The 25,846-nt window shown below is 45.4% G+C and overlaps 1 protein-coding gene across 3 annotated transcripts in view; it reads left to right on the top strand.

Moving 5' to 3' along the window:
• SPTBN1 (spectrin beta, non-erythrocytic 1) overlaps positions 1-25,846 on the top strand; it is a 218,559-nt gene that overhangs the window by 103,476 nt on the left and 89,237 nt on the right. For all 3 annotated transcript variants that reach the window (XM_081903579.1, XM_081903577.1, XM_081903578.1), the window contains one exon: positions 21,628-21,779. In XM_081903579.1, the coding sequence (XP_081759705.1) occupies positions 21,628-21,779 (152 nt within the window). The remainder of the gene's footprint in view (positions 1-21,627; positions 21,780-25,846) is intronic.

Below are 25,846 nucleotides of genomic sequence, written 5' to 3'. Positions count from 1 at the left end.
CTGAAGCACCACTTTAGCTAATGGGGCCGCCTGCTGCTGCCTCGCTGCCGGAGCTCGATTTCTGTTCTCATCCTGAAGCAAAGTTCTTAACCTGAAGCACTATTTCTGGGTTAGCGGAGTCTGTAACCTGAAGCGTATGTAACCCGAGGTACCACTGTATACACATGCATGAGCACAAACCCTTGTCCCTTTCAAATCCCCTACATTTGTAATGTGTCTCTTTGGCACCCAGCGGCTCTCTCATTTAGGTTCATAATGCAAATACCAGTCCTGCACACACGGAGGCAGAATACTAGGTGCATTGATTTCCAACTCCTACCCATCAGCTAAAGCTCATGCCTCTACTGCTTGATTCAAGCCATGGACCTCATGTCTAGTTTGGCTCTCATATTAACTCTTTTGAGTGTTGATTAAGCTCAGAAAGAAAAGCTCTTACTTAGCTTTCTGGGATGTCGCCCGGGGCAGAGGGACAATGTTAAGAAAGATCCATTGGCATATTCAGATATTTCATGTGTCATTTTACGTTTGTGGAAAGCTTTGTCCATTTAGTCTTCTTGAAATGCAAAATGTGTTGCAATGCTCATCAGAGAGGGTGGGTTGTGGGGATATTGTGTCTGAATTCTGCTCTGAGTTCATGCCAGAACCCAGCAATCCCATCTGCAGGACCACACAGGGACCCTGATGGAGACGGGAAGCCCTGGCTAGGAATAACAACAACAACAACAACAACAACAACAACAACAACAACAACAACAACAACAACAACAACAACAACAACAACTTACTATTTATACCCCGCCCATCTGGCTGGGCTTCCCCAGCCACTCTGGGCGGCTTCCAACAAAATATTAAAATACAGTAATGCATCAAACATGAAAAGCTTCCCTAAACAGGGCTGCCTTCAGATCTCTTCTAAAAGTCTGGTAGTCAGATCTTTTCTAAAAGTCTGTGGTGGGAGGGTGTTCCACAGGGCGGGAGCCACTACCGAGAAGGCCCTCTGCCTGGTTCCCTGTTACTTGGCTTCTTGCAGTTATTCTCTAATAAGTTTTGCATGTGAAATCGCTCAAGGAGCAGCCAGAGGCCTTGCAGTTTCATCGAACGAGGAAGATCACGTGCTCCGAGAGCTGCCCTTTTGCCGAAATGAGCCCGGCAGTGGGGAAGTGCAAAGTTTCCAATGACTGCAAAACTGCAGCGGAGTTGCTTTAAGAGTAGGACAATCGAAATCAGCACTGCTGGGTTATTCAGGGTTTACCTGTTGCTCATCTGCCAAACCAATGAAATTCTGTCTGTACATATCCGGCTGTTTGTTTGCTTTTGGGGGGATGACGACAGGGTCGTGTTTTAGCCCAGAGATTGCAACCTAGCAAAGTCTAAATTGGTTGTGATTGCAATGAGTGATTGTGGTTGTGATTGAAGCATAAAACAATACATGGATGAAACCGGAAGGCCCCTCGGGGTTTTCTGGTCCAACGTTGCTGAATGCCAGCTGTTGGGAATCACAAACGAGAGAGGGCTGCTGCGCTCAGGTCCAGCTTATGGGCTTGCCCCAGATATCTAGTTGGCCACTGTCAAAAGAGGGTGCAGGATTAGATGGGCCTTTGGTCAGATCCAGCAGTGCTTTCCTTCTTTATATCTCTGCTCTGTACATCCGCATATACAGTGGTACCTCGGGTTACAAATGCTTCAGGTTACAGACTGCGCTAACCCAGAAATAGTACCTCGGGTTAAGCACTTTGTTAGTAGGTGGTGAATAAATATCTCACATAACACAGCACAGTCAGGCTGTGTACACTAGACCTATAAGGCACATTCAAAGCACACTTCCCCCCTCAAAGAATTCTGGGCACTGTAGTTTAGGCCTCACAGAGATACAATCCCCAGCAAACTTTAACAAACTGCAGTACCCAGAATTGTCCGAGGGAAAGAACGAGTTTTGAAGATACAGTGGTACCTCGGGTTACAAATGCTTCAGGTTACAGATGCTTCAGGTTACAGACTCCGCTAACCCAGAAATAGTACCTCGGGTTAAGAACTTTGCTTCAGGATGAGAACAGAAATCGTGCGGCGGCAGCAAGAGGCCCCATTAGCTAAAGTGGTACCTCAGGTTAAGTACACTTTTCAGGTTAAGAATGGATCTCCAAAACAAATTAAGTTCTTAACCCGACTTACCACTGTACATGTTCCTAATACAGTGGTACCTCGGGTTACAGACGCTTCAGGTTACAGACGCTTCAGGTTACAGACTCCGCTAACCCAGAAATAGTACCTCGGGTTAAGAACTTTGCTTCAGGATGAGAACAGAAATTGTGCGGTGGCAGCAGGAGGCCCCATTAGCTAAAGTGGTACCTCAGGTTAAGAACAGTTTCAGGTTAAGAACAGACCTCCACAACTAATTAAGTTCTTAGCCCGAGGTACCACTGTATGTAGATTTTCATAGAATCATAGAACTTTAAAGCTGGGACCCCAGGGTCATCTAGTCCAACCCCCTGCAATGCAGGAATCTCAATCCATGATGAATGGCCAACCAACCTCTGCTTATAGACCTCCAAGGAAGGAGAGTACGCCACTTCCTATGGGAGTCCAGTCCTCTGTCAAACAGCTCTTACCATGTGTATGTATGCATTTGTACAAAATATAAGAGCAGCCTCAAATGTGAGGTTTGGGGACATTCACGGCTCTTACCCTGGTTCTTTCTTGCTGATAGCGGTGTGGGTTTTCCAGAAACTTTTGAATTGGAAAATCTCCACTATGCATGTTAGACTGGTGTACATCAAGGGAAAAAGAATCAGTGATCTAATTTAGCATGCATAGTTTAATCGTATTGGGTAAATAAAGGTAATAACTTTGAAACGGACATAAACTTGCTGACAATTTAGTTGGGCTTGGCATGCATTCATGGTTACTAATGAACTAAGACACACAGAGAAAAAAATCCACAGAAAAATAAAACGCTGGAAATTTTTCATATTGGGTTTTTTTTTTTTGGTCATGCATCACAATACCCTGATGTGTTAGCTTTCCAAGTGCGGGGAACTTTTGATGTGGAGGCACGCTATCAGGAAAGCAACCTGTTCTCTGTGCATTTGCCTAATCCTTCCAAGGCCGTCTAAGCCTGCAGCCATATCTTGTGGTCATGAATTCCAGAAACTGGTTGTGCATTGTGTAACATTCTTTCTTAGATGTGATGCCAAGCAATTTCACTGAGTAACCCGAAATTACATAATATAAGAAGAGCACCACTGGATCAGGCCTAAGGAAATTAAGGAAAAAACTTGATGTGCGATACGTCCAGTGTTAAAGCATTAGCAGTGTCTGGTTATTCTGGGACACTCCTAACAATGCTGGGTTTTTTAAGGGACACAGGCTTTTGAGATACACATCACCAAATGATGGCTAGGGGTATGCTTAGAGATCTTCTGCAAGAAACCTGCGCCACAGTGTTCTGAAATTCCACCGATGCATGGCTACTGACCTGGTCCCGGGAGATGGAATCTGGAATTGCATGATGCGCTTTTCAAATATTTTCTTTTCATATAACACTCTGCGGTATCCCACTACGTGAGACCAGATGTGCCGTTCAGAGGGAGGGAGAGAAACATTCCAGTCAATGTCAAAGCTTTCGCTCATCTGTATGTCGCCCACATCTAGACAGCATCTTAAAAAGCACAGACATCACCTTGCCAACAAAGGTCCATATAGTTCAAGCTATGGTTTTCCCAGTAGTGGTGTAGGGAAGTGAGAGCTGGACCATAAAGAAGGCTGATCGTCGAAGAATTGATGCTTTTGAATTATGGTGCTGGAGGAGACTCCTGAGAGTCCCATGGACAGCAAGAAGATCAAGCCTATCCATCTTTAAGGAAATCAGCCCTGAGTGCTCACTGGAAGGACAGATCCTGAAGCTGAGGCTCCAATACTTTGGCCACCTCATGAGAAGACAAGACTCCCTGGAAAAGACCCTAATGTTGGGAAAGATGGAGGGCACAAGGAGAAGGGGATGACAGACGACGAGATGGTTGGACAGTGTTCTCGAAGCTACCAGCATGAGTTTGACCAAACTGCGGGAGGCAGTGGAAGACAGAAGTGCCCGGCGTGCTCTGGTCCATGGGGTCACGAAGAGTCAGACACGACTAAATGACTATAAACAACAACAACATGTCACCTGGCAGGCGTTGTGGCCTAGAAGAGGAAGAAGAAGCGTTTGGATTTGATATCCCGCTTTATCACTACCCTAAGGAGTCTCAAAGCGGCTAACATTTTCCTTTCCCTTCCCCCCACAAAACAAACACTCTGTGAAGTGAGTGGGACTGAGAGACTTCAAGAAGTGTGACTAGCCCAAGGTCACCCAGCAGCTGCATGTGGAGGAGCCCGGAATCGAACCCAGTTCACCAGATTACAAGTTCACCGCTCTTCACCACTACACCACACTGGCACTTGCTTTTACGGCACCTTCCCCCAACTTGATGTTCTACAGACATTTTGGACAACTCCCATCAGCCCCACCTGGTACAGTCCAAAGCATCTGGAAGGTACCAGGAAGAAGAAGAAGGCTTAGTAAGGCACAATGGAAAAAGCTGTTTATCATAGAGAGGGATTGGGGTGGGCATGCACAAGTCCTGTCCAGGCAATGCAGACCCCACTCAAACTTTGGCCGCTTGCTAACACTTAGCAGAAATCTCCAGCGCATCTGAAGGTTCCCTAGGCAACACCTGGATTGAGAGGGCTAGATGCATGGAATTTATTTTAAACTCAAAGTTCTGCTTTGCACAGAAGCTGTGAAGAGTTGCTGAGGGATGCTGAGTTGTTGAGGAAAAGGAAGGCCAAGATAAGAAATGGACAAAATAATAATTGCCACAGATTTTTGCTTACAGGTTCCACCTGGTGATGAACCTCAGTGATCGCAATGATGTTGTTTCTCAACAGGCAGATTTTAACATTTCTCTGCAGCTTCTTCTAAACATGCTAATGAATTTATATCTGCCAAGCTCAAGCTATTTGAATAAATGAGTTTCATAGCTCTTTTCTTAGAAGAGCACACAAGGAAAAGGAGAAGATGCCTTTTTAAAAATGTTTCTCAAATCATATCAGCGCCAAATCTCATTACGTATAATTATTTTTTGAAAAATCTCCTCCCTCCTGCTTTTTTCTTTTAAAAAAAATTGCAGTGGCTTTGTGCAAAAAAGCTCTCAAATTGATCCAGCCAGTTAACAGCAATTTTTACTGTAAGCCGTGGAATAATTTGACATGCTTTCAAATTGGGAGATTTCAAAGTGAGTTAAATATCTGCTGGGGTCGTTGAATTTCTGAGTTCTTACCGTGTTGCATTGTGCAGTTCAAAATCTAGCTTAGGTGGTAATTACTGAATGCAAATGACTCTTTTCCCCCATCCTGTTTCCATAGGAACAAACTGTGCATCGTGGTTATGAGCCCAATCTTTGGAGGACAGAAAAATTATTAATATCTCAGCAACACAGTGGCTTACTATACTGTTCCTCTATTGTTTTAAAACAAAATCCGGTCACTGTAAAAATGGCAGTTTTAATTGCATTGCATTTCAAAATTGGTGCAAGAACACTTCTGGTTCATCTCATTTAGTATTCTCTACTTCAAGGTCCTCTTCGTAGCTCCACCACCCGTAGAAGTTCAGGTGGTTGTGGTCATCTCAGAGAAGGCATTCGGTGTGGCAGCTTCTAGGTTGTAGAAGTCCCTTGTCACAGAGGTGTGTCTGGCATCTTCTCACGGAGGTGTTTTCATGGCATCTACCACTGTTAGAGGGACGTGGGTGGTGCTGTGGGTTAAACCACAGAGCCTAGGACAGAAGGTTGGCGGTTCGAATCCCCGCAACGGGGTGAGCTCCCATTGCTCGGTCCCTGCTCCTGTCAACCTAGCAGTTCGAAAGCACGTCAAAGTGCAAGTAGATAAATAGGGACCGCTCCAGCAGGAAGGTAAACAGCATTTCCGTGCGTTGCTCTGGTTTGCCAGAAGCGGCTTAGTCATGCTGGCCACATGACCCAGAAGCTGTACGCTGGCTCCTTCGGCCAATAAAGCGAGATGAGCGCCGCAACCCCAAAGTGGGCCACGACTGGACCTAATGGTCAGGGGTCCCTTTACCTTTACCTTTAAACAGTTTACCTTCCCGCCGGAGTGGTACCTATTTATCTACTTGCACTTTGACATGCTTTCGAACTGCTAGGTTGGCAGGAGCAGGGACCGAGCAACGGGAGCTCACCACGTTGCGGGGATTCGAACCGCTGACCTTCTGATCGGCAAGTCCTAGGCTCTGTGGTTTAACCCACAACACCACCCGCGTCCCTGTTTAGGGAAGCTTTTAATGTTTGGTGCATTACTATATTTTAATAATTTGATGGAAGCCCCCCAGAGTGGCTAGGGAAGCCCAGCCAGATGGGTGGGTTATAAATAATAAATTATTATTATTATTATGAGGGAGGCAGGGCAGGGCAATGGTGACGTGGGGAAGGGAGGAGACATGTTTTTCCGTTTCTAAAAAAAGGAATCCAAGGAAGACTTTATTCTCCCAAGACAATGCCCCCAGAGTTTCAGTGAGAGAACAATGCAAGTGACCCAGGTCAACCCTGGTGGCCCAACTAACAGAGTTCCTCACGTAGACACAGCCATTTCCGCTAAAAAAATATTGGAATGAGACTGAAGCGGCATTTTTACCAACAATTCAAGACAGCTATCGAAAAGCTATCTATAAAGCAGCAGTCCTCTTCAGGGTAATCCCCACTGAACATAATGGGGCAGACAATCTTTAAGTAAATATACATCAGATCGTGCTATTAGTTTATGATCTTTATGCAAACTTATTTGGAGTAAACATTCTTGAATCCAGTCAGACTTATTTCCAGGTAGACATGCTTAGGACACTGATAACTTTGCTGAATACTTTCATTTCTGCAACAATAAGTAAAAGTAAAGGGACCCCTGACCATTAGGTCCAGTCGTGACCGACTCTGGGGTTGCAGCACTCACCTTGCTCTATGGGCCGAGGGAGCCGGCGTTTTTCCGCAGACAGCTTCTGGGTCATGTGGCCAGCATGACTAAGCCGCTTCTGGCGAACCAGAGCAGCGCACGGAAACGCCGTTTACCTTTCCGCCGAAGCAGTACCTATTTATCTACTTGCACTTTGACGTGCCTTCGAACTGCTAGGTTGGCAGGAGCTGGGACCGAGCAACGGGAGCTCACCCGTCACGGGGATTCGAACCGCCGACCTTCTGATCAGCAAGTCCTGGGCTCTGTGGTTTAAGCCACAGCACCACCCACGTCCCTCTGCAACAATAGTTTCTGTTAAATCTGTTGTGCTGAAAACAGGAGCACATCGCTTTTTAAACTACTGCAGTTGAGAGTTTGAAAACCTTGAGCCCATTGCCACATTAAGGTTCAGAAGATAAAAGGGAAGAGTACCCAGGGTGTGTCTTGCAGTTAGAATACTCCGGAAAAGGAAGCCAAATCAGAATTCTGAGACAAAAAGTTGGGTCCTGTGGTAGTTTCAAGCTTAGCCAGAAGGCAACTCCCTATGTGATTATTCAGAAAAATTGCCAAGCTGTGGAATGAAGTTACATGGATGAGGAATCGACTCATGTGGCCTTGCGTTCTTCCCTACATCCTGGTTTCTAATTCAGATTTGCAGACCCAATGCAAACCATAGTTTCCTGGTTGGGATGAAATGCCAAATGATGGTTTGCCTCAAACCCCAATCATACACAGGGACGGCTATGGAGGGTGGATGTCTGTGGGAAAATGGTACCTGTTCTTTTGGATAGGACACACACCCTTTGAATTCTGCAAGCAGCCAGACAGGGTAAATGATAGGTTTCTAGTCCTGTCTCAGGAATGAGCTCTGGTGAGCATCCTTAAGCTAGATGGCTCGGCAGTCGGTTCTGCAGGCGGGGGGGTGGGGGGACACTTGCGCAATGTGTAATTAACTTTTCACACGTGGTGCTTAATTTGTACCTCACCCGAGGTGCCGTAACATGGTTAAGTGTCTTGTTGAGCAGATTTAGGAAGGCGCTCTCAGTGCACACAGCACGTTTGACCATAAAACTGCTTAGAAATGTGATTTATTCATCTTTTTTTAAAAAAATAGAAATAGCTGCAATTCTTTTTGAAGGAGAAAAAAAGCTGTCGCTTTAGAATTGATAACCTCAGATGACTTCTTATGTTGCGTATATTGGTATGTGAGGCTTTTCCAGATGGCTGATTTTCTCATGCCCTCCCGCTGTATCAGGGCATCACACAACCAGCAACCCTGAAATCCCTTTTTTTGTTTGTTTTTTAGCCATACTCATGCAGCTTCTACTGCTATTTCACCCTGGATGCTTGCAGATTCTTTTATATAACTGTTTATCATCTCCCTGAGGCTTAAGTGGTATCAAAGTAGAAGGGGCAGGATTGTTTTGGCCGCTGATTAAATTCTAAAGTATCCCCCCTTTTTTCGTTATTTTGGAAGGCCTGGTTTGGTCAGTTCTGTTTGTTATTAAAAGGCAGGCTTGGGAGGTCTGTGTGTTAATCCCAGCTCTGATGCTGAATTGCTAAACTGGCCTTGGCAAACCCCGTAGGAACATAAGAACATAATAAGAGCCCTGTAGCTTCATCAGAAGGATTCTAAGTTCTAGTATTATGAGAGGAAGAAGAGCTATTCTCTGTCGACTTTCTCCAACACATGCAGATTTTTAAGACACCTGTACCCTGTTCCAGACTCGCCCTTTTCTCTCAACTGAAAAGTCCCAGGCATTGTCGAAGGAATGATTCTTCAACATCCACTTCGTTGGACTGGTCATGTTGCGCAGATGCCTGATTATCGTCTTCCAAAGCAACTACTCTCCTCCAAACATAAAAATGGAAAGCGTAATGCTGGTGGTCAACAAAAGAGGTTTTAAAGACTCTTTCAAAGGAAGAGTCTTTTAAAAATGTAGTATAAACACCGACAACTGGGAAACACTGGCCTGTGAGCGCTCCAATTGGAGAACAGCCTCTACCAAAGGTGTCAAAGGCTTTGAAGACACTCAAACTCAGGACGAAAGGGAGAAACATGCTAAGAGGAAGGCACGCTTGCAAATTCACACCGTGGTCAACTCCCGCCTGGACACCAATGTCCCCACTGTGGAAGGACGTGTGGATCCAGAATTGGCCTCCACAGTCACGGACCCACAGTTAAAACCGTGTTTGCGGATAAACCGTGTTTATCTTACTTGATCTCCAAAGAAGAAGAAGAACTGGTTTCTCATAGAATCATAGAACTGTAGAATTGGAAGGGACCGTAAGGGTCATATATTCCAAGCCCCTGCAATGCAGGAAACTTGAACCCACAGCCCTGAGATGAAGAGCATAGTGCTCTCCTGACTGAGCTATCCAGTTGCATATCATAGAGGATCTGGTTGATCCCCAAGCCAGTACATCCTGGGCAGCCAGGATCCCTGTCAACTTCAGGAGGGGGGGGCGGGTCTCCAACCTTAAGACAGCAATTATAAATGGCCTAAAAAGTCTCAAAATGTTTGCCAGCCAGCCACATCCTTCGCTCCTTTTGCAGTATTTATCTGAATTCATTTGCTCTACGCGCAGAGCTTGGGGGCTGGTTAGCCTGCTTGAAAGCAAAGATTATAGAAATTGCCGTTTAAAATCAGTATGCGATTTAAAGCCATTTAAAAAGCCCACCTTCCAGCTGAATCCTGGCTGACATGTGGGTATTCCTAAGTATCCCCCACTTTCCTTTGAAACTCTACCCTGTGATGTTGTGCACCCCAAACTATAGCTCTTGGGCAAAACATTCCCTGTGTTTCCTCTGATGTGGCTCACCGCTTGTGCTTTTTAAATAAAGAAATCAGGCAAGCTTCTTCTGCGCCACCCCTAAAAAGCACCTCTAGCTATTCAGTATGGGTGGCATTAATTATGTGGAATGAGCAGTAGCTCCAGGAAGGATAATGTGTTCCTCTTATTATAACATCCCAGATTATTTGGTCAGTTGGTCAGTAGGTTGTCAAATACACTTTTGAGCTTCGAACTGTGCTTTGTTTTCTGCCTCTGTGATTGGCTGCTAAGGGGGCCAGTGCAGAGATCAGCAAAAATCACATGGTAAATCTTTCGACTGTGCCATTGCAGACGTTAAATGGGGAGGTTTGTCTGAAGGAGCATCTCCACCCCCATCGTTCTGCCCGGACACCGAGGTCCAGCGCTGAGGGCCTTCTGGCGGTTCCCTCGCTGCGAGAAGCCAAGTTACAGGGAACCAGGCAGAGGGCCTTCTCGGTAGTGGCACCCGCCCTGTGGAACGCCCTCCCACCAGATGTCAAAGAGAACAACAACTACCAGACTTTTAGAAGACCTCTGAAGGCAGCCCTGTTCAGGGAGCTTTTAATGTTTGATGCATTACTGTATTTTAATATTTTGTTGGAATCTTCCCAGAGCGGCTGGGGAAGCCCAGCCAGATGGGTGGGATATAAATAATAAATCATCATCATCATCATTATGTTTGGTTGTTCCACCACGACGGGGGCAGGGAGCCCTAACCTCCTCGCATGTAGAAAAATAGTATTGAGACTGTTCATGGGCGTACAAGAATAACAGAATCATTTTTGTAGAATAAGAGAATCAAGAGTTGTTGGAAGGGAACCTGGGGGGGGGGGGAGTCATCTAGTCCAGCCCCCTGCGACTCAGGAATCTCAACTAAATAATCCATGGCAGAAGGTTCTGGGTTCAGTTGCTGGCATCACCATGTAGGGATGGAAAAGACCTCTTCCTGAACGTGTTGCTGCCAATCAGTGTATAGTATAGTGTTACAAGAATTTTAAGGTCTTAGATATATAATAAATGTTCATAAATGTACCAAGCAAACATGGACATAAATATACAAACCACATGTCTGAAGCAGCACTGGAAGACAGTCCTGAAACCATTTTGACTCCCAAGCTGACCAAATGTTTCTCTGCAAGGAGGGAGGAGGTGAAAAAAAAACCTTCCTTGTTACAGGAATTGGGTGATCACCATCTCAAAGGAATGGGCAGACTACCAGGAAAGGCAATCAGATAAGGCATTATCAGATAACCTGGCAGACAGGAAAATCAGCAACATTCAAATTTCTGTTGTAGACCACCTTTTCTGTGATGTAGGTATGATGTTTGTGGGGGGTGGTCTTGGGTTACACCCCTTCTGTGATGTATGTATGATGTATGGGGGGTGGTCTTGAGCTCCAGGGCAGGGAATTTAAAATGTCTATATAAGGGCAGGCACACCTGGGTTTTGGGTCCTCCTCCTTTCCTGCGTGTGAGGGGAGCACCCTGTTGCAACAGCTTTAATAAAGATCAGGCTTACTAGCTGCTTTGCTTCTCAATATTCTCTGGTTGACCTCTGTCATTTTCTCTGACTGATGGAGAACCTACAGAGAACTCTACAAGGGCTCTTGTGTTTCCCATAAGGGAATAAGGGCATATTTGTGTTTATTATAATAGACAGTATTGTGCTAGAATCTAGATAGACCTCTGGTTTGTCTCTGTTTAAGGCAGCTTCCTAAATCCCTAAGGCTGGACTATGCACAGTACCATAGAGCCTGAGATTCCTAATCTTATGGTAATGAGTTTTAGCCCCGTGTTGGGCCAAAGATTCCTGCATTGCAGGGGCTTGGAAAGGATGACCTTCATGGTCCCTTCCAAATCTACGATTCTATGATTCTAAGTACACATGAAATAGAAACAAAGAAGAGTGTTGTGACACCTTAAGGACTAACGGATTTATTAAGGTATAAGTTTATGCCTTTTGTGGAATACAGTAGTACTTTGGTTAATAATAATAATAATAATAATAATAATAATAATAATAATAATAATAATAATTTATTATTATAAATTATGCCACTCTGGGCAGCTTCCAACAATGATTAAAAATACATTAAAATATCACACATTAAAAACTTCTCTGAACAGGGCTGCCTTCAGATGTCTTCTAAATGTCAGGTAGTTATTTTTCTCTTTGACGTCTGATGGAAGGGCGTTCCACAGGGCAGCCGCCACTACCGAGAAGGCCCTCTGCCTGGTTCCCTGTAACTTGGCTTCTCACATTGAGGGAACCGCCAGAAGGCCCTTGGCGCTGGACCTCAGTGTCTGGGCAGAATGATGAGGGTGGAGATGCTCCTTCAGGTATACTGGGCTGAGGCCGTTTAGGGCTTTCAAGGTCAGCACCAACACTTTGAATGGTGCTTGTACGTTTATAACCATAATCCGTTCCAGAGGTCCGTTTGTAAACCAAAGCAGGTTGTGACCCAAGGCGTGCTTTCGCCAATGGGGTCTCCCAAAATTTTTTGTCTGTAATCCCCCCAAAAAAGAGTTGTAATCCTACAAAAAAGGTTGCAAACCAGGACAGGCACTTCCGGGTTTGACATTTTTGTAATCCAAAACATATGCCAACCAAGACGTATGCAAACCAAGGTACCACTGTGCAGTTCATCAGATGCATGAAATGTTATATTGCATTGCATTGGGGGCAGGGGCAGGGACTGTACAAGCCGTGAAGTCTAAAGCCAATAGAATACAGAGAAGTACAGAAGTGGATAACGGAATATTATGTGGCCGTTCGCAGAAAGCGGTTGTGTCGATAACACAGACATCCTGGCATGGGCAAGCCCTTTACCGACACGTGAAGTGTGAGAAGCCGCATGAAATCTAAAGTTCAGCTTTGGGTCAATTCTGGTTTTTCTTTTTTAATTGGTAGAGCCTGTTGCCAGCAAAAAATAAAAAATAAATTCCACAGCTAGTACTTTGCCTGCTTTGGTTCCAAAGGTTCTCTTTTGGGCGATTGTTTCACCCAAGAGGAGCAACAGAACCAAGCTGCTCTCGCAGGGCAGCAATGTTTTCAAGGGCATTCTTCTTGAAAGGGAAAAGCTCCAGGAATTGCAGGAATTTATGGAGCTCTGGCGGGTGGGGCGGGATCTAAAGGCATATTTCCATTTCTTGAGAAAACAGTTCTGAGTCCCTGCATCCTGAATCTCCTGACAGCAATGTGACTCTTGCCCTGCCTTCCTCTTTTATTTTCTTTTTTTGCACTATTGACCTTTTTATCATGCTGGAGGGGTGAGTCAGTGGACATGTTACACCAGAATAATCCCATTCACTCTGATAGCCTGAGTGGAGATTTCATCGGTGTTAGCATGCCCTGAGCAAACAGAAGGATTTCAGAAATCTGTTCTTTCAACATTCCCAGCGTGATCCACCAGGGAATAGTAGGCAGAGTAGTCCTGGTTTTAAGAATCCTATCCCACTTTTAAGTTTTGAATGAGACTTTTGTCTTTGCACTTATTTCTCTCCTCCCTTCATGGTGATTCTGAAAGCAATGTCAAAATCTTCCTTAGTTTACTGTTTCAGTCCAAATCGGGAAACTATGGTTTTCAGTTTCTCAGAGCAAACCAGGACTTCAAACCATAGTTAAAGATCCAAAACTGGTATCCACAGTTTCCCTGCTTGGATAAAATCAACAGGTTAGCTTTGAGGAAAATGGTCTCGGTTTCACTCCTTGCTTTCAGCATTAGAACATGTCCTCCAACCCTGAATGGTTGTGAGAAGGAGTGCCAAGCGACTGCAAAGCACAATAATGCCACATAAATGATGAATGATGATTATAGGTTTGGGAAGTCTGCTCACCTGAGTAAACACGTAGGACGACAGTTCTGCCTTCTGCATCACTGCGGTTCAAACGCTTTAAAGCAGATTGAACGAGCTACCCCAAACAAATAAAGCATGACTAAATTCTACCATGAAGCGTTTAGAATGTGGTTGGCAATTTTATCTCCAATGCCTTTATTTCAAACCCAGCGAATACATGGCTGGCATCGCAACAAGAGATGTGCCTTTGTTTGGCAAGGAGGCCTCAGATTCCAAAAGTGTATTTGGCAGGAGGCGCTTGGGGAGAGGTTTTGGGATTGCCCAGCTGAACGTCACCTCAAGGCTTGAGGTGTCCTTCACGTGGGGCTGCCTCTGTATCTGCTGCAGAACGCAATAGCCAGACTGCCATGTTACTTTTGCTGAGAGAGCAGCGCCGGTTCCAATTTGCTGCCAGATTTCAAGGTTCTTATGCCTCAAACGGCTCGGGACCAAAATACCTAATCCCTTATGCTCCTGAGGTCTTCTGATGGGCTCCTTTGCGTGGTCTTCCCCTGTGCCCCTGAGATTCACTCGGCCTTCATCAGGCTTTAGCATGGCTGGCCCTGCCTGTGGAACTCCTTGCCAATAGAAGTCCAGTGGGAGTCCCCCCCGCTTTTCTTTTAGACACCATTTCAAAACCGTACTGCTTTGACAGGTCTTTGGAACATGAATGTTTTTATGCTGCATATACTTCCTACGATAGCGCAGGTTAGAAGTACCATATTTTTCCATGTAAAAGACTAGGTTTTTTCCCTTAAAAATAATGTCAGAAATTAGGGGGCGTCTTATACTCTGGGCCATCTTCCCCCCATTTTCTTAAATCTGAGTCCCCCAAAATAGGGGGTGTCTTATACATCTTATAGATGGAAAAATACGGTATTTAAATAAACAGATAGCTCTGTGCTCCCCCATCTGTGCCCTTCACACTCTGCTGTTCATTTGGTATAAATGAGGGCCGACCAAAAGACATTTTCTGACTGAGATATCTCCCCCATTCCATGTATGGGGGACTCTGCCCTCCGGCAATGGGGCAGAGCCCCCCCCCCCACACACCTGAGGGCAGCAGGTTAGCTTACTTGGCTACAGGGCAGTCTCCGTGGCTCTCGCTGCTTTTCGCCCCATAGCATCTGCTGCCTGAGGTGCCTGCCTCATTCTGCCCAATGTCAGGGCCGGCCCCTGAACCCATTGAAATGAATGAGAGTGAACCGCCGAGTTGTGTGTTGTTACCTATGGGTATAGGAATTTGGCTTTTACTGAGTCGGACCTCTGACTCATCTGGCTCGGTATTGTCTGTAATGGCCGGACGGCAGTCCAGTAATATCTGGTTCCTCAGCCTTGCAGGGCTTCAAGCATTATGGCCAGCCTTCTGAATTGAGCTGAGAAACCTACTGGAATTGTTTCAATGCAATCTCTGCTCCCAATCGCTGTTAGCCTAAGTTTTTTTTTGTGTGTGTGTTTTTAAAACGCTTTATTGAAATTAGAAAAAAGTAACATAGAACAAAATTATCCATAGAAAAAAGAAAATATATTAGTGTTTGTTATGTTGTATCATGTTCTTATTAAGATTCCAATAACTTCCAGCCAATTTTTTCCCTTCCTCCCTCCCCTTTAGCCCCCCCCTCCCCAAATTGTTCTCTCTTCAAATCTTTAACCATGTTTACAGAGTATTCATTCTAATTTGGATGTTTGGGTTGGCTCCCCCCCCCCGTGCTATCCATTTCCTATAACTTTATTCAAAATCTTTTGAGATTTATTTTCCCATGTATTTTCTGTCATTACCTGTTCAAATATATCAGATTGTATATATTCAAAAACATAGTCATTCCGTTTTTCCATTGTCCATTTATCCTTTTCTCTCCATCTTGATGCAATAACAAGCATACCAGCTAAGATCATAATTTTATACCAATCTTGCTCTTTTCTTTCTATTTTACTATTCCTGAGATAAGCATTTCTCTATCGACTTCTATCTTAACCTGAAATACATCAGAAATAACCTTTATAATTTTTGCCAATATTCCTTTACACAAATGCACTGCTAGCCTAAGTCACAGTTTCTGGATGCAAATTTCCAAACGGCCTTCAAGTGCTTGTTGTTGTTGTTGTTCTTTAGTCGTGTCCGACTCTTCATGACCCCATGGACCAGAGCACACCAGGCACTCCTGTCTTCCACTGCCTCCCGCAGTTTGCTCAAACTCATGCTGATAGCTTGAAGAACACTGTCCAACCATCTCGTCCTCTGTCATCCCCTTCTCCTTGTGCCCTCCATCTTTCCCAGCATCAGGGTCTTTTCCAGGGAGTCTTCTCTTCTCATGAGGTGGCCAAAGTATTGGAGCCTCAGCTTCAGGATCTGTCCTTCCAGTGAACACTCAGGGCTGATTTCCTTCAGAATGGATCAGTTTGATGTTCTTGCAGTCCATGGGACTCCCAAGAGTCTCCTCCAGCACCATAATTCAAAAGCATCCATTCTTCGGTGATCAGCCTTCTTTATGGTCCAGCTCTCGCTTCTTCAAGGGCAGCCCCGTGTAAAGGTGCATTGCACCTGTAGGGAGACATGCCAAATCTTGACCCAAACTCCCAAGTTACCAGCCCTTTATTTGGACAGCTTATTTGTGTCCTCTGGGGTTTCCGCCTGGTGGATGTGGCTCTAGAGATAAGTCCGACTCTCTGTGTTATCAATGCAAAACTTTAGAGAGCTACTTCCCTTTTCCTGCTGCCTGAGCTTTGTACGATGCTTAGATTGTCTCTCTCCCCTCAGTGTGTATACAGACCCCAGGAAACAACTGCTATCTGACGTTTGGCTACTCCACCCATATCCTCTGGCTTTAATTAGAAATCTTCAGCGCTGGTCTCCCACCCTATCCTGCAGATACAAAGCTTTTATCCATCTGCGCAATCCCTTCAAGGCTCCCGGAGCCTTAGATGTCATGCCCAGCTAATTAATGATCAATAACAATTGCTTGTTTAATCGTTTATTTACGGAAAGCGTATTTCGGCTGCTCTTCAGACAGGACGGCTCTGGGAGCCGCTTCTGGAAGATCAGTTAAAAACAAGAGAGTTTGAACTAAAATGACCCCCCCCCTTCAAAATATTTTGGAATAAGAAACAAGGGTTCGTATTAGTCCTTTTCTGGTTCAGTAAGAGTTTTGTAACTCAGTAGATTAAGAGAAGGGCAAGTGTTATTTCCAACGACAATTTTTCTTGCGGGTTCCCCTCCACCCCAGTATCTGTTTTACCTCTGATGATCTCGTCTTTCCTACTCACTTTATTAAACATTATCACAAGGATTTTCCTCCTCTATCTTATTTTCTCTGGTATTCGTAATGTAAATTGACGTGTAAACCAATTTTGAAAGCAATATACCTAATCTTAAGAAAACCGTTCTTTGCCTGCAGGTTTGTAATCTAAAGGACGCAGCACAAAAGGAAAGAGGGAGGGGAAAGAAATTGGAAAAAACAAGCAAACGGGCGGAGCAGGTGTCTCCTTGAAAAGTGGGCATTTGGGGTGCGTGGAGTGCAACTCCAGTTTTAATTCATAAAAAGGGGTCTCAGAGGTCTTGAAAACACAGGAAGCTTCCTCACGCAGGGCCAGACCACTGGTCCATCTAGCTCCATATAATAATAATAATAATAATAATATATTATTTATACCCCGCCCACCTGTCTGAGTTTCCCCAGCCACTCTGGGCAGCTCCCAATCAAGTGTTAAAAACAGTACAGCATTAAATATTAAAAACTTCCCTGAACAGGGCTGCCTTCAGATGTCTTTTAAAGATAGGATAGCTGCTTGTTTCCTTCACATCTGCTGGGAGGGTGTTCCACAGGGTGGGCGCCACTACCGAGAAGGCCCTCTGTCTGGTTCCCTGTAACCTCACTTCTCGCAATGAGGGAACCGCCAGAAGGCTGGATCTCAGTCTGAACGATGGGGGTGGAGACGCTCCTTCAGGTATACAGGACCGAGGCCATTTAGGGCTTTAACGGTCAGCACCAACACTTTGAATTGTGCTCGGAAACATACTGGGAGCCAATGCAGATCTCTCAGGACCGGTGTTATGTGGTCCCGGCAGCCACCCCCAGTCACTAGTCTAGCTGCTGCATGCTGGATTACCGGTAATTGCAGTTTTCGGGTCGCCTTCAAAGGTAGCCCCACGTAGAGCGCATTGCAGTAGTCCAAGCGGGAGATAACTAGAGCATGCACCACGCTCACAAGACAGTCCGCGGGCACTGCACTGACTGACAGTTGTGGTCCAGGTCTTCAGACAGCTCCAAGCTGTATCTGAGGATGCTGGAGATTGAATCCGAAAGCTCACACTCGTGAAGCAGGTGTCATATTGCTGAGCTGCAAATGCTCCTGATAAGCACTGGAAACTGCTTTTTCAGGTCAGTCTTGTCTGCCCAGCTAGCCTAGTCAGGTCTTCTCAGGCCGGCAGTGGCTCTCCAGGGTCTCAGGTTTCCCATCACCTGATACCTGACACCTTTTAAAACCAGGGATTCCAAACCCTTTCTGCCTGCAAAGCACATTCAGTGTACTGGAGCTATGGAGCCTTGCAGTCTCAGGCGGTAAAATAGCTGTGTTCATAACCCCACAAAATGAAGGAAAAGACAATTGTCCAGCTGGAGTATTCATCCAAATTTGCTTTCATAAAGTTTAGCTAGATTATATCCGGTCTTCGCTGAACATTAGTTTTGATTTGTTTGTGCACTCATCCTGCTTTGCTTAGGTAGTATGTCTTAATTCTTCCAGATATTCAAACTACAGAGAGTCATTTTTAATTTTTTTCTTAAAAAGCGGATTTGTTACACTAGGGGTGACAGAACACTTTAATCCACTATAAATGTGAAAACTCGAAATTCTGGTATTGCCTCAACTTCATCCTGCAAAATACTGTTCGGCTGGACTCCAGGCGACCTTTCCACGGCAATTTATCCATATTTTGGCAGGCATAAATAAGAATTATCTATCCTGTTGTGAGTCTCTATTGCGTTACTTCATTTTCTCATAGATGGTGGAGGATAGCAACCAAATTTGCCAGTGGAGTTCTTTTTAATGCTTGATATTTTACTATGTTTTTATATATGCTGTAAGCTGCCCAGAGTGGCTGGGGAAACCCAGCCAGATGGGTGAGGTACGATGATGATGATGTTCTAGCCTACATGGGCTTGCCTCTTTGCTGGCCCATTGAACACAGAACATCTGCATAACTGTGCCCATTACTCAGGAGATTTTTTTTCAAAATTTCCATTCCATTCCATTTATGAATTACTTCCTGTGAGACACCTCAAAGGCAATTTAACAACATGACCTTCAGCAGTAAAAACATATATTAAACTATTGCATATTTTAAAACAATTTCATATCCAAGACAGCTCTAGACGGGGGTAAAAAAAAATCGACTGTGTATTATACACACACACACACACACACACTCTTGCTGGTGGTTCTAAATAATTGGGTGAAAAGGATTCCTGTTAACCTTCAGAGATGATAGCAAACAATGAGATTATGCCATACTCATACAAGGACAGCTCAATGCCACTCGTTCATTGGTAATAATCATCATCATCATCATCATTTTTATTTATACCCTGCCTAAAACCGGGCTCAGAGCAGATAACATCAAATGTATAACACATTAACATAAAATCAGACAATCAATTAAAATACATCATCAGATCAGGATCAGAATAAAATCCAATCAGATTAGGGTTGGGGACTTTAAATGCTCACCAGGCCCAGCTGTTTGTGCTGAACTTATATGGGCCTGTGAGAAAAATTAGGAGGCCACTTTCATGCAAGTTCTTATGAAAGGGGAGAGGGAGTCAGACTGCGCCTTGGCCAAAGGCCTGGTGGAACAGCTCCATCTTGCAGGCCCTGCGGAAAGATGTCAAATCCCGCAGGGCCCTGGTCTCTTGTGGCAGAGCATTCCACCAGGCCGGGGCCATGGCCAAAAAGGCCCTGGCCCTGGCTGAGGCCAGTCTAATCTCCCTGAGGACCTCCAAAATGTTATTATTTGCAAACTGTAAGGTCCTCTGTGGGGCATCCCAGGAGAGGCGGTCCCATAGGTATGAGGGCCCTAGGCCTTATAGGGCTTTAAAGTATTGGCCTGGTAGTATTTTGCTTTGCTAAAATGAGGTTTGTGCTTTCTAGCGAAGGGAATCACCTCCCTGTTCTGTTTGCCCGAATCATTTCAACCTCTCCAGCCTCCACTTGGATGTTTCGCATTCCAGTGTTGCAACGGAAGTAAAGTTGGGTGTACTTTGTAGCCATAAGGCAACAGTTACAACAGCAACAGGAATGGAGGCTTAATATAAAACACACACACGCACCACAGAAAGTGATGTCACAGAGCAAAGGTCTGTAGCGTATTGAAGCCGGAGGTTAGCAACAGACAAGAAGCCTAATAACTCTGCCACACCTCAAACGGAAGGTCAGGGCTTCTTTGATCGAATGCTTCACCATGGAGAGCTTCCCTTCTTGTCAGGAGGTTGAATCCTGACAAGACAGAAGTACTGTTTTGGGGGGACAGGGCGCAGGTGGGTGTGGAGGATTCCCTGGTCCTGAAAGGGGTAACTGTGCCCCTGAAGGACCAGGTGCGCAGCCTGGGAGTCATTTTGGACTTGCAGCTGTCCATGGAGGCGCAGGTCAGTTCTGTGTCCAGGGCAGCTGTCTTTTGGGAAGTGGGTAAGAGGGAATCATGTGCCCTGCTTTACATGAGCCGGTTTTTATTTTTTAAATAAGACAGAACCGCCTTTGAATACAACCCAAGGTCACTGGGCAGTCGCATGGTGACCTGTCTGGAGTGCTGCTCTTGTGCAACGGCAAAACAACTCTGTGTTGCCCAACAACTGGCCGTGCAAACAATTGTGAAAGTGCTCCCAAGAACTCCGCCAAAGCTGGCCCCTGTTTGCCCATGTGTTTCTGTAAAACCAGATTAACTTCAAACCTTGTGGGGCTTTAGAACCATTCATACAAATTTCAGTGTTTCATAAACTTCGTTTCCCAGGCTGTTGCTGGAGTACAACTCCCATCATCCCTGACAACTGGTCCTCCTAGCTAGGGATGATGGGATTTGTAGTCCAGCAATAGCAGCAGACCCAAGTCTGAGAAACACTGCATTAGGCGATCTTCCCTCCCTTTCATTTTTTTATTAGAAGAGCTAAATCAACACAGAGTAAGGGGAACAGCTTGGGCTCTGTGGATAGCCGCAGACATTCAGTGTCAACAGCACTGAGCTAAACAGGGCAATGGTCTGGCATGATAGAAAGCATCTTCCTGTGCCAAGTGAGACTTACCGTATTGTTTGCTCTATAAGACTCACTTTTTCCCTCCTAAAAAGTAAGGGGAAATGTGTGTGCATCTTATGGAGCGAATGCAGGCTGCGCAGCTATCCCAGAAGCCAGAACAGCGAGAGGGATCGCTGCGCAGTGCTCCCTCTCACCGTTCTAGCTTCTGGCTTAGCCGCTCGAAGCCTTTTCAGGGCAGGGGGAGCCTTCATCCCACTGCCTTGAAGAGGCTTCGCGCGGCTATCCCAGAAGCCAGAACAGCGATCCCTCTTGCTGTTCTGGCTTCTGGGATTCAGAATATTTTTTTTCTTGTTTTCCTCCTCCAAAAACTAGGTGCGTCTTATGGTCTGGTGCATCTTATAGAGCGGAAAATACGGTAAACTACAGGCTCCTGTAACCAGTGCTTGTGGTGATCCTTTGGGTATCGTAGGCGAACATGGATGACAATATTGGTGGTTATAATGGTTCTAGGAAACAAGGTGGGTCAGTAGCTCAGCCTAAATGTAGACAGTCCCAGGTCTCCTCTGAGATGTGCAGTTTTAAAAATTCCTGGCCAGCTGATCCAGGAAGTACCACTGCGATTTGGGAGAGACTGCTGGGCTTGATGTGATCATGTCATGCACTCAAAGAAGTGTCTTATCAGGATGTGCTTTGATTGCATCCCTGCTTAAACTCTGCCATTCTTTTGTACGTCTTTTCACCAGATGAACGAGAGGCAGTCCAGAAGAAGACTTTCACGAAGTGGGTTAACTCTCACTTGGCACGTGTGTCCTGTAGAATTACGGACTTGTACGCCGACCTTCGCGATGGACGGATGCTTATCAAACTGCTGGAAGTTCTTTCGGGAGAGAGACTTGTAAGTGCCCATTTCCAATGCAAATCTTTATGGCATCTGTGCCGTCCCTGTTGCAACAAGAGTCTAACTTTCCTGCAGGTCTGTTAGTTCTAAAGTCAAAGCAAGAGCATTGAGTGCCTCTCATGATATACTGAGTGTGGCCATGGGGCAATTTCACATTAAAGTCTTGCCATGGTTTTTTTTGGGGGGGGGGTGTTATTTCAGTTGATGTGAGTGAAATGTGCAAATTACCCTTCGTCTCGTTTTCTTGCCGTGTTTTTAACAGGAGTGAAGAGCTAAGAGGTTTAGAAAGGGTTCGCTCTGGATAATTGGGACAGGAGAGGAAAGTGTGTTATCTGAATAAACTTATTGTGTGTGACTTACCTCATAACAGCCTCTGCCAACACAATGTCCTCTACAGGTGGTGGCACTACAACTCCCATCAGCCCCAGTAAATGCTCACTGGGACTGATGGGAGTTGTAGTCCAACAACATCTACAAGGTATCAGGTTGGGGGGACCTGTGGCCTTCCAGATCCCAGGCCAGGTATGATGGGAGTTGGAGTCCAACTGCTTTTGGAGAGTCCCACGTTCCGCATTCTTCATATTTTGGTCCCGATCTTAAGGTGAACTTGTGTCATCTAGGCCAGAGGTCTAGTAAAAGTGAAATAAAATCGCTTAGAAAAACATTTCAAGCTTTGTGAAAGTTTCAGTAAAGTACTCCAGTCATTCATTTTATCCGTTAGCAGCTAGATAACAGTGAAGTAATAAACAAGAATGATATCATTATTAATGCTGTGTGGCCCTGGGGGCATACTCTTCCAAATACTTCTTTTGGTAAAGGTAAAGTCCAGTCAAAGGCGACTATGGGGTGTGGCGCTCATCTCATTTTCAGACCGAGGGAGCTGGCGTTTCTCCACAGACAGCTTTCTGGGTCATGTGGCCAGCATGACTAAACTGCTTCCGGCACAATGGAACACCGTGATAGAAACCAGAGCGCACAGAAACGCCGTTTACCTTCTCGCCACAGCGCTACCTATTTATCTACTTGCACTGGCGTGCTTTTGAACTGCTAGGTTGGTAGAAGCTGGGACAAAGCAATGGGAGCCCACTCCGTTGCAGGGATTCGAACAGCCAACTTTCCAATCGGCAAGTCCAAGAGGCTCAGTGGTTTAGACCACAGCTCCACCCACGTCTTTTGGCACCAGCCTTTCAAGATATATTTTCTGTGGCCCAGAAATCCAGAGTTCCAGCTCAGGCAAGCAAAGCCATCAGCTCCAATTGCTTAACCACCACAGATGGGTACAGGGACAAGTGAAGGACAAATTCATTGACTGACAGGCTGTTGCTCCTAAAGATGAGGTGGTGGACTATCAAACTCCTTGGTCTGTTCCAGTGGTGCTCCTTCTGTGTTCTCATGTGCACACAAGTGGTGCCTTTGTTGTCACTATTTTGCAGGAGGAGTTCAAGAAATTTAGTGTTGTGCAACTGAAGTGGATAAAAAAGATTCACTGCCCTAGTGCAACAAGCCCACTTTAAAAAAAACAGCAGCAAAGTATGGGAAAACGTAGTGAAAAATGGGAATGAACTAATGATCAGTGAATAGACAGACCGTATTTTTCACTCTATAGGATGCACTTTTTCTCTCCTAAAAAGCAAGAGAAAATTTTGTGTGCGTCCTATGGAGCGAATGCAGGGGGGAGGCAGGCGGGAAAAGCCCCCAAGAGCCGCACACAAGCTCCGTGCGCTCTTGCAGGCTTTTCCCCAGGAGGGAGAAGGGACTGACTGGCCGCATCAGTCCCTTCTCCCACCTCGTAGAAAAGCTCAGAGGAGCCCCGCACCCTTTAAAGAGCGCACGGCTTCTGCGGGCTTCTGCGGAAGGTGGGGGAATTCCCCCACCTCCCGCAAAAGCAGGGAGAAGGTCTGGGAGAAGCGCACAGGATGCCTGCAGCCTGTCCGCTGCTCCCAAAGCTGGGGGGGGGGAATCATATTTTCCCCCTTGATTTCCCCCCCTGAAAACTAGGTGCGCCCTATGGTCAGATGCGCCCTATGGAGCGAAAAATACGGTATAACTCTTCACAAGGAAATCAGGACAAATGCTCCTTGTCGTATAGCCACCCCACAATCCCTCACAGGACAGCTGCATATTCCTGCATTGCAGGGGGTTGGGCTAGATCAGGGCTCAGCAAACTTTTTCAGCAGGGGGCCGGTCCACTGTCCCTCAGACCTTGTGTCGGGCCGGACTATATTTTGGAAAAAAATATAAACGAATTCCTATGCCCCACAAATAACCCAGAGATGCATTTTAAATAAAAGGACACATTCTACTCATGTAAAAACACACTGATTCCTGGACCGTCCGCAGGCCAGATTGAGAAGGCGATTGGGCCGGATCCAGACTCCAGGCCTTAGTTTGCCTACCCATGGACTAGATGATCCTCAGGGTCCCTTCCAATTTGTTTCTATGATTCTTTGAAATCAGAATGAATGATAAATAAAGGCTGCATTTGGGGCAAACCCACTCCATACATTTAAGCGCTGTTTCACTGCTTTAACAGTCATGGCTTTCTCCCAAAGAATCCTGAGAATTGTAGTTTGTTGTTTTGAAGAGACTCTGTGAGATAGTAAGAAATATCGCAAAAAAGAGAGAAAGAGGAAAAGGAGTTGGGAAAGGCAATATTATGTTTAGAAATGCGTCAATAAATAGAAATTTTACGAAAGATTGACAGAGAAACTGAGGGAAGTCAAAAATTGAAGAATGAGTGTAAAATAATTTGTTGATTGTATAAAATTTGTTTGGAAAATGAATAAAAATTATTTAAAAAGAAAAGAAAAGAGAGAATTGTAGTTTGTTAACGGTGCCAAAAGTTGTTTGGAGACCTCTGTTCCCCTCAGGGAGCTATGCTTCCCAGCCTTTGAGCTTCAACTGCCTGCAACATCCCCAATTCACTTACAGTATTGTTGCAATGCTATCATATTAGCTACATGTGTTTGGCTGTAGTTGTGTGAGGCTCCAAAGACTTGATTTTTATAATACACAGTAGGTGCTTCCTAGCCTGGTTGCCTTGACTTTAGAAGGAACACAACTGCAGCAATCTCTGTGCAAAGAGCTCTCATTCTGGCACGCCTTCCACTGCAAACAAACATCTAGATAAAGTGGTTTGCGAAGGCCTTGAGATAATTGCATGCATTCCGAAGTATGTTTGCAGGATTAGCTTTTAAATCTCGTTTGCTGAACCCTCTCCTGTTTATGTTTCTTTTTCCTCCATGCATGCTGATAGTTGTTTTGAGTTAAGCATTGGTGATCCCACTGCCACGCTCGATGGGTAGGATCATAGCTAAAGCCAAGGGAGCCTTCTAGGATTTTACAGCCCAGAATTTAGATAAGCCGCCACCCAAGGGCCATTTCCAACTGTTTGCTTTTTGGAAATGTTTCTGCAGAAGCAGCCACAAAATGGCTGCACGTCTGGTGCCTCAGAAAACCAGAATGGGTGGGTGGGAATATAAGCTACAGTAAAAAAAGAAAAGTTAGTTCACAACTCCGCTTAAGCATTCCTGCATCCACACACATGTTCCTGTTGGGCCATTATTTCCTTATTTGTTCCGAAAACAATACCAACACACACCCCCACACACCTGTAATTAATTAAGGAAAAAGACAAAGGTGTAGCCCTGTGATAAACGTTTAGCATTTTGTGCCACAGCAGCATATTTTGGAGTGGGGGTCAGAGGGGCATCAGCCCTGCTGCCCCCACAACAATAGAACAGGGGGAAGTGCCAGCCAGGTATGGGGAGGTCTGAGTTGGCAGTGGCAGCACCACAGGTGTTTGTGCCAAACTGCAGCTCCCCTGAGCTCTTGGGTGCCTTGCTATGCCCCATTCTGGTGAGTGCCAGGAGGGCATCTAATACCACACCTAATAATAATAATAATAATAATAATAATAATAATAATAATAATAGTTTATTTATACCCCGCCCATCTGGCTGGGTTTCTTTACTTCTTGCAGTGAGGGAACCGCCAGAAGGCCCTCGGCGCTGGACCTCAGTGTCCGGGCTGAACGATGGGGATGGAAACGCTCCTTTAGGTAT

Source organism: Podarcis melisellensis, assembly GCF_964234715.1.
Source record: "Podarcis melisellensis genome assembly, chromosome: 3".
NCBI classification, from domain to species: Eukaryota; Metazoa; Chordata; class Lepidosauria; order Squamata; family Lacertidae; genus Podarcis; species Podarcis melisellensis.
Note: the sequence above shows the minus strand (reverse complement) of the source record. Positions and strands in the feature narration are given on the sequence as shown.